At 39.5% G+C, this 9,880-nt stretch overlaps 1 protein-coding gene across 1 annotated transcript in view; it reads left to right on the forward strand.

The window, feature by feature from the left end:
• The window catches only part of LOC133563307 (aminopeptidase N-like), a 32,348-nt gene extending 25,036 nt beyond the window's left edge, over nucleotides 1-7,312 (forward strand). The window contains exons 17-21 of the mRNA XM_061917371.1: nucleotides 2,429-2,536; nucleotides 2,629-2,796; nucleotides 2,879-3,019; nucleotides 5,196-5,277; nucleotides 6,755-7,312. Coding sequence (XP_061773355.1) covers nucleotides 2,429-2,536; nucleotides 2,629-2,796; nucleotides 2,879-3,019; nucleotides 5,196-5,277; nucleotides 6,755-6,913 — 658 coding nt within the window. The 3' untranslated portion in view covers nucleotides 6,914-7,312. The remainder of the gene's footprint in view (nucleotides 1-2,428; nucleotides 2,537-2,628; nucleotides 2,797-2,878; nucleotides 3,020-5,195; nucleotides 5,278-6,754) is intronic.
• Nucleotides 7,313-9,880: the final 2,568 nt, after the last annotated feature.

A 9,880-nucleotide genomic window follows, 5' to 3' on the forward strand; every position in this document is an offset into this window, starting at 1 on the left:
AAGGCAACACATTATGTAAGTGTCTATATTAGTTATATCAGCCTACTATCTAAATGACTGTGTCGCACGCTGACACAAATCTTCGTTGACAGAAATGTTGAAATGTAATATTTATTCTAAACATTTTTACAACATTGGAAAACATTAGTAAAACGCAGGCGTCTTAGAGAGTGAAATAACTGAAATTACTGTCTTAGAATGGGCAAAGGTACAGATGTGTGTGTCAAAGTTAAAGGAAACGTCAGGCTTTCTTCTTCGAATGGATTTATAACAATCTATGCAAGCTGGACATCAGGGGCGGTACCTCTGGATTGGCAGACCGGGGTGGTGGTTCCTCTCTTTAAGAAGGGGGACCAGAGGGTGTGTTCCAACTATCGTGGGATCACACTCCTCAGCCTTCCCGGTAAGGTTTATTCAGGTGTACTGGAGAGGAGGCTACGCCGGATAGTCGAACCTCGGATTCAGGAGGAACAGTGTGATTTTCGTCCTGGTCGTGGAACTGTGGACCAGCTCTATACTCTCGGCAGGGTTCTTGAGGGTGCATGGGAGTTTGCCCAACCAGTGTACATGTGCTTTGTGGACTTGGAGAAGGCATTCGACCGTGTCCCTCGGGAAGTCCTGTGGGGAGTGCTCAGAGAGTATGGGATATCGGACTGTCTTATTGTGGCGGTCCGCTCCCTGTACGATCAGTGCCAGAGCTTGGTCCGCATTGCCGGCAGTAAGTGGAACACATTTCCAGTGAGGGTTGGACTCCGCCAAGGCTGTCCTTTGTCACCGATTCTGTTCATAACTTTTATGGACAGAATTTCTAGGCGCAGTCAACGCGTTGAGGGGTTCCGGTTTGGTGACCGCAGGATTAAGTCTCTGCTTTTGGCAGATGATGTGGTCCTGATGGCTTCATCGGACCGGGATCTTCAGCTCTCACTGGATCGGTTTGCAGCCGAGTGTGAAGCAACCGGAATGAGAATCAGCACCTCCAAGTCCGAGTCCATGGTTCTCGCCCGGAAAAGGGTGGAGTGCCATCTCCGGGTTGGGGAGGAGACCCTGCCCCAAGTGGAGGAGTTCAAGTACCTAGGAGTCTTGTTCACGAGTGAAGGAAGAGTGGATCGTGAGATCAACAGGTGGATCGGTGCGGCGTCTTCAGTAATGCGGACGTTGTACCGATCCGTTGTGGTGAAGAAAGAGCTGAGCCGGAAGGCAAAGCTCTCAATTTATCGGTCGATCTACGTTCCCATCCTCACCTATGGTCATGAGCTTTGGGTCATGACCGAAAGGATAAGATCACGGGTACAAGCGGCCGAAATGAGTTTTCTCCGCCGTGTGGCGGGGCTCTCCCTTAGAGATAGGGTGAGAAGTTCTGCCATCCGGGAGGAACTCAAAGTAAAGCCGCTGCTCCTCCACATCGAGAGGAGCCAGATGAGGTTGTTCGGGCATCTGGTCAGGATGCCACCCGAACGCCTCCCTAGGGAGGTGTTTAGGGCGCGTCCAACCGGTAGGAGGCCACGGGGAAGACCCAGGACACGTTGGGAAGACTATGTCTCCCGGCTGGCCTGGGAACGCCTCGGGATCCCCCGGGAAGAGCTAGACGAAGTGGCTGGGGAGAGGGAAGTCTGGGTTTCCCTGCTTAGCCTGTTGCCCCCGCGACCCGACCTCGGATGGACGGAAGAAGATGGATGGATGGATGGATGGAAGGCAAGCTGGGTTACGTTTGCTGTGGTCTGGAACAACATGGCACACAAACAACTATCAGAAATGCAACCAATATTACATACGGATAATATTTATTTAGAAATGCAAATATAAATTGACTACATAGAGGACATAAGTAAAGGAAATTATATGAGCTCAAATATACCTACAAACAAGGTACAATGATGCAACATGTACATATAACTAGCCTAAATAGCATGTTAGCATCAATTAGCTTGCTGTCATGCATTGACCAAATTTGCCTTATTAGCGCTCAAACAAGTCAATAACATCAACATAACTCACCTTTGCGCATTCACACACACACAGCATAAAAAGTTTGGTGGCCAAAATGAGACAAAGAATGAGTGGCATAAAAAAATATTTCTGTGGCATCGTTGAAGAACTATGTTGAGTTCAAGGACCGACAAAATTAGTAGGACAAAACGGTGCTCGCCAAATACTCTCATCAGTGAAGCATGTTTGATGTAAACAGTGTGATTTCTAACAATTAAGAAGGTTTGTGTCATGTTTGTTCTCCTACAGAAACCCTATTACACCAACATTTTTATTTTCCCCCCATCTTTTTCTATTTTCATACATTTTTGAAAAACCTCCAGGGAGCCACTAGGGTGGCGCTATAGAGCCTAAGATGTTCTGTATCATCTTCAGTGCGACTGTGCATTATCCTCGCAATAGTGCACGAACAGGAAGTTAATCGCTTTGCTCCTTCCTGCAGGTACAATCAGGTGAATGCCATCAGTCTGGCGTGTAGAACAGGTCTTGAAGAATGCCAAGACCTGACCAAGAAATGGTTCAAGCAATGGATGGATACTAACATCAACCCGTACGTGATTATTAAGATGATCGAGTCCTTTAAGCCAGTGACTTTTGTTCCTGAGGCAATAAAGGTAATGATGAAAGGTTATCTGCTTCCAGGATAGACCCCAACCTGCGTTCCACCGTGTACTGCAATGCCATTGCAGCAGGGGGCGCCAAAGAGTGGGAGTTTGCTTGGTCAGCCTTTGAGAAGGCCACCATTGCTATCGAAGCGGACAAACTCCGAGTTGCTCTGTCCTGCACAAAGCAGCCTTGGCTGCTCAACAGGTGGGTGATAAACAACACTGATTACACAAGGTGCTACCGCAGTATTATCTGCACCAACACTCACACAATGCTCTGTGCTCAGGTACCTCGAGTACACGCTGAATCCGAGGAAAATCCGAAAGCAGGATGCCACCTCCACCATGGTCTACATTGCCAACAATGTGATTGGTCAATCTCTGACTTGGGACTTTGTCAGAGCTCATTGGTCATACATCTTCACTCAGTGAGCACCAACTACTACCTATTTTTTTTACTCAGCATCACAAGTACCTTCTTTGATGGATTGATTGATTGATTGATTGATTGATTGATTGATTGATTGATGGATTGATTGATTGATTGAGAGTTTTATTAGTAGATTGCACAGTACAGTACATGTTCCGTACAATTGACCACTAAATGGTAACACCCGATGAAGTTTTTCAACGTGTTTAAGTCGGGGTCCACGTTAATCAATTCATGGTAAACGATGCAACAACTTTTACGGTCCGGAGTAAAAGCTTGCCTTATCTGCATGACCATTGACACACGCAGCCTAAACTAATGAAATGTTCTCACGGCCACTGTCATCACAGTCCATCACGTTGTTGCACATGAAAGCTGAAAGGCACTTTTACTGGCAGAGCGTTTATTGTAAGGCTTGTTGTAATTTCAACTTTACTCTGCTGACTGTTACTGTCAGACCCTCATAAAACAAACAAGGTCAAGTGAAGTGTTCCATTAGAAATCAAGCCAGCAGGATGAAAATATGAACAAAATATAGGTACCCTTATATTTAAGTAATAATCCCTTACCGGGAAATCATTGGTTCAACAATTATTACAGTTTATGATCAAATACATACAAACATACAAATCCTTTATTTATTGAATCAAATATACTGAAATTCCACGACATAGTGAATATACACAAAGCGAACCAGAACCTGCTACCCAAGAATATACAACAATTCTTCTCAAAAAAAAGAGGAGAAACATAATTATAGGGAAACATTTAATTTAAAACATTTGTACGCAAGTACAACACTTAAGACCTTCCATATATCAGTATGTGGAATTAAATTATGGAATGGATTAAGCAAAGCAATCAAACAATGTACTAAAATTAACCACTTCAAAAAACTCTTCAAATTTAGTGTTTACAAAGTACAAAGAAGAAGAACCATGGTAAACATTCTGAATGTATTTCATACATCTATTCTTTCATTCTCCAAAAAATCTTACTTATCTCATCATGTGAATGATAACTTACCGCTTGTCCATTTCAGGGGTCGCGGGGAGTCGCTGGAGCCTATCTCTGCTGCACTTCACCAAATAATATTCATTTATTTATTTTTATTGTGATTACTTAGGGAGTATATTGTGAATAAATTGAGAAAAGGAAGTGAACAAATGTTTTAGGCAACTGTTGTGTAAAAGAAAAAGGGGTAGGATTAAGTTAGCTCGGCTTCTTCCTACTCCTTTTCGAACATGTTGAAAAGAGAAACTGGAAATTGTGATGTATCATGTATCATGTGTTGTATGCATGCATGTTCGAAATAAACTCAAACTCAACTCAACTCAACTCAAATACAGTTGCGGTTTCACCATATCACATATTTTTTAAAAGCATATTCTATAATTTTTTTTTTTTAATTAAACATTTTCAAGAATACAAATAGTTAAATGAACTCAATATACCAATACTACAGTAGTATTGGCCACTAGAGGAGACCAAACTAATCAGAGCGCACTGTTCAATATCGTGGCCACTGATTGGCTCTGCCATTACTATATTGCATTAAGTTAAATGTAACTTGTGGTTTCATTTCTGGAGAGCTCTAATTATGTTGAAAAACCTATTTAGAAGGTAGTACAGTTTTTTTTTTTTTTTTGCTCGAGTTATGAAAATATTTGATTCATAATGATTGATTTTCACCAAGTGGAAATTAATTTATCGTTCGTGTCAGGAACCAATTAACAGCGTTAAACAAGGGAATTACTGTATTATACGTTTTCAAAACTTTGTGTACCTATCATTACATTTTAATAATATATCAAATATACAGAAATTGTATTTCATGATTGTTGATAGAAAGCAGTAGTGACTTGTTCAGGGTGTACGCCGCCTTCCGCCGGAATGTAGCTAGGATAGGCTCCAGCACCCCCGCGACCCAAGCGGTAGGAAATGGATGGATGGATGGTAGAAAGCATGTGGTTTTGTGCTGTGCAGCATCCAAAGTAAAGAAAAAGAAAGCATTGCATGTCGAATATTAATTAAATAATGCTGCAAGTATTAAATAAGGGATAGCAGACTATAAACACAATTTTTTGGGGGACGGTCATTGTTAGCGTTTTAATGATTGATACATTCTATAAATGAGTAATAGTGTATTATGATCATATCCATGTCTTATTCAGGTACGGTGGTGGATCTTTCTCCTTCTCCAACCTCATCAATGGAGTCACCAAACGCTTTTCCACAGAATTTGAGCTTCAGCAGGTGAGATACACTCCCACAGATCACGCACAAACCTGTGTAAACATACACACAAATTGCCATTATTTGTCATACTCGCATACTTTGGTACATGGATGGTATGACATTTGTACTATTAGACTTGGACAAACTTTATTGATCCACAAGGGAAATTGTTCCACACAGTAGCTCAGTTAATTATAAATACACTAACATATAACATATGTACGTAATATTTACATAATATATGTGCAGTATATTATATATACATATATATAATAATATATTTTGTCTGTATCATATACGCAGTATATATGTATATATATATATATATATATATATATATATATATATATATATATATATATATATATATATATATATATAAAGAAAGGCAGTAACTTTGCGTTGCATTTCTTTTTTATGAAAATCGCTGTATAAATAAATTTTTATTTAATTTGATTTAAATAAATTTGCAATAAAGGAGAACAGTAATACATTATGAATACAAAATAAAATAAGGTGCTAACGAGGAAGGACCGAGAAATTCATTCACTAACAGTGTTATAAAAAAGATCAGTTAGAATAATACATAATGTTGGATATAGAGAACATACAAACGCTTTATTTATTGAATCAAATATACTGAAATTCCACGACAAAGTGAATTTGCAAACAGCTAAAATTAAACACAAAGCAAACTATAACCTGCTACCCAAGAATATACAACAATTCTTCTCAACAAAAGAGGAGGAATATAATCTTAGAGAAAAATGTAATTTATAACAATTATGGAATGGAATAAGCAAAGCAATCAAACAATGTACTAATATGATCCACTTCAAGAAACTCTTCAAACTTAGTGTTTACAGAGTACAAAAAAGAATATCCATGATAAACATTCAGAATTTATTCACCCATTCATTCTTTCATTCTCAAAATAATCGTACTTATCTCATTGTATTGAATAAAACTTACTTCACCAATTATTTATTTATTTATTTTTTATTGTGATTACTTATGAAGTATATTGTGAATACATTGAGAACAGGAAGTGAACAGAAGTTTTACCAACTGTTATGTAAAAGAAAAGGGGTAGGATTAAACAAGCTCTGCTTCTTCCTACTCCTTTTCGTACATGTTGAAAAGAAAAACTGGAAATTGTGATGTATCATGTTGTATGCTTGCATGTTTGAAATAAACTCGAACTCAACTTAACTCAACTGTGATGATCACCTACTGTAGTGACCGATTGCCATAATCATAATCATAATTATTGCCTTAACAACTGCATGAGTGTTCATGCCAGGGGTCGGCCTGCCCCCAGTGGAGACAAACTGAGCAGTCCATTTGCGATTGATTTAATGCCTTGAAAATAATACTAGTGTGAGTGTTGTTTTTTAGCAAACAAGCAGTCCTCTAAAATAGATTGTGTTATTCTGCACAGACTTAACTTTATTACAATGATAACGTGATCATTGCACTTTATTTTCTATTACAGCTGAAGCAGTTCAAAGCAGACTATGCCGAGGTTGGTTTCGGCTCCGGGACTTTGGCAGTGGATCAGTCCATCGAGAGAACCATCGCCAATATGAAGTGGATTGCAGAGAACAAGAACAGTGTTCTAAAATGGTTCACAAATGAATCAACCAACTTGTGATGTCCTCATTTTCTTTCTTATGTAAAAAAAATAAATAAATTAGCTAATCATATACAAAATGTTGTTCGACAGAGTAAGTGTACATTAGCAAAAATAGGAATCTCCTCAAACACAATCTTACATATTAAAATCAGTCAGTAAAAACAGCTTAAATTATCCACTGAAATTGTTTTCACATAAGGTGAAAACAGCAAAATGTGCACTTATGGACCAAATGCTTTGAATAGCACTTGGCATACAATTTGTAATCAGTTCAGAGTTCATCAGTGACATTAAAATAAAATTACCAACTTTTTTAGAGGCATTATTTATTATTCTCATGTATACAACGTGTACTAAAGCTTTACTGGTTTTGTTCAAGTTTCTGTTAACATTCTTCAATAAATGCATTTACATTTACTCTTGTTTCTTTTTTTCCAAACTTATGTATTTAACTTCAAACAGAAGAAAAACAAGTTTTTTGGGGGGGTGGGGGAGGGTTGTTTTTTAGAAACAAAACTATATTAGAAAGCACACACAATTCACAAGAAGAATACAAAACCATAGCTTATAGGTAAGATTAATAATAGGATATATAGAAAGAAGCAAAAAACAGTCTATAGTCAGTCTTTTTTTATTTTGTTTTTTGTTTTACTTTAGTTAACCAGGAAGTATCTCTTTGAAATTAAAAACTTATTTTTCAAGGGAGGCCTGACCAATAAGCATCAAAATTACACATAAAATACAAATAAAATCCATCCATCCATCCATCCATTTTCTACCGCTTATTCCCTTTCGGGGTCGCGGGGGGCGCTGGCGCCTATCTCAGCTACAATCGGGCGGAAGGCAGGGTACACCCTGGACAAGTCGCTACCTCATCGCAGGGCCAACACAGATAGACAGACAACATTCACACTCACATTCACACACTAGGGCCAATTTAGTGTTGCCAATCAACCTATCCCCAGGTGCATGTCTTTGGAGGTGGGAGGAAGCCGGAGTACCCGGAGGGAACCCACGCATTCACGAGGAGAACATGCAAACTCCACACAGAAAGATCCCGAGCCTGGATTTGAACCCAGGACTGCAGGAACTTCGTATTGTGAGGCAGACGCACTAACCCCTCTGCCACCGTGAAGCCCAAATAAAATCCATGTTAAAAAAATGACAGGATGGACATCAAGTCAAACAGGTACAAATAACTGAGGCAGCTTCAAATGCTCTCAATTGAGATTGAAACACATTTAATGTTAAAAAGTCAGCTTCCGGTCACTTTGTAGAGTGTTCCAAGCACAAGGAGATGCATGGACAAAAGCTTTTTTCCCCTGCTCTGTGCAAGCAAAAGAGACAGAGAGAAACAGCTGATCTTTGGATCTCAGTACATAAGAGTTTGTACTTCTCTGTGTAATCAATGTACAATAGGGCAATAGTTCCAGGAGAACTTTGGAAATGAAAGTGTACCAATGGCACTGTCTTCATATGAGTTATCCTAGTAATAAAAAAAGACCTACAAGTTTGTAAACAAAATCCCTTTGTAAAATTCTCCTTAAACACAATTTGTCAAAATGAAAAAAAGACAGTGAAAGAGAGAGACAAAGAACACTTCCAGGCCTTTATATCTGTCTTGAGAAGGTGAGAAGAGCGGAGGGGTTGGGCGTAGTGTCATGTTTTCTGGGAGCGAGGGGGAAGGATGAGCAAAATGTAGACTATCTGATTGTGATTTGAGCAAAAACAGGAATGCTTTGGTCAAACCTTGGAAAAGGCAGCAATAAAGCATCAATCACAAAAGAAAAAGAGTAACCTTTGACCAGAAAATAAGTACAATATAAATAAGTGATCTCGGAATGCAGCTGGGGATATAAAAGTGTCTTATATTTTAGACATGACACAGGCCCAGGCAGTGAAAGAGGAACTGCACTTTCTTTTTGCCTACCGTTCAGATGTGGCTCTTTTGATGACTGCATCTGGCTTTCAGTTAAATCTTAGCTGACATTGCTTAACACGATAAGTAATGAATCATTTCGCTGGTAATCACAATGTTAAAAATAACGTTCAAAATATAAAACAATCTCATGCATTTTAATCCATCCATCCCTTTTCTATCGCACCTGTTCAAGAAATACTAATGTTATTAAAAATAATTAGAGACTTAATATAGTCTAAAAATGTTGGTTTTACTTAAAAAATGCATGCATTTAGTTGTATTCAGTGTTAAAAAATATGATATGGCTCTCACGGAAATACATTTTAAAATATTTGCCTTTCATGGCTCTCTCAGCCAAAAAGGTTCCCGACCCCTGTCCTAGAGGGCCATTAAAGCATATGTGTTCGTCAGCTGTAATCGTAGGGGCCAAAGCTGTACTCAGTTGTAATTCACTTTTCCACCACTTGGGACAGTAATGCCAATCTCAAACAAACAGGAGAAGTCCGAAGCCAAAGTCATAGAGACGTTTTAAGCGCAAAAATTATGACTAAGGTGTTGAAGCTGTATTTTCATTTGCACTTTAATTTTATTGACAGTTTGGTTAAAAAGCATCTATTCATCCATCATCCACGGGTAGAGGACCCCAGACTTCCCTCTCTCTAACTACTTCGTCCATCTCCCGAGGCGTTCCAAAGCCAGCTGGGAGATGGAGTCTCGCCAACGTGTCCTGCATCTTCCCCGTGGTCACTGGTCGGATGTGCCAGAGAGGCATTTGGCGGGCATCCTGACCAGATGCCCAAAGCAACTCATCTGGCTCCTCTCGAATGACAGAGCTTCTCACCCTATCTTTAAAAGAGAGCCCCCACCACCCGATGGAGAAAACTAATTTCAGCCTCTTGTAACAGTGATCTTGTCCTTTTGGTCATAAATCAAAGCTCATGACCATAGGTAAGGCAAGGAACGTAGATTGACCGGTAAATTGACAGCTTGTCTTCCAATTGAGCTATTGCTTCACCACGACGGATCGATACAGGGTCTGCATCACTGTAGACTCCGCACCGACC

The sequence above is a fragment of the Nerophis ophidion genome, linkage group LG12 (genome assembly GCF_033978795.1).
Source record: "Nerophis ophidion isolate RoL-2023_Sa linkage group LG12, RoL_Noph_v1.0, whole genome shotgun sequence".
In the NCBI taxonomy this organism is placed as follows: domain Eukaryota; kingdom Metazoa; phylum Chordata; class Actinopteri; order Syngnathiformes; family Syngnathidae; genus Nerophis; species Nerophis ophidion.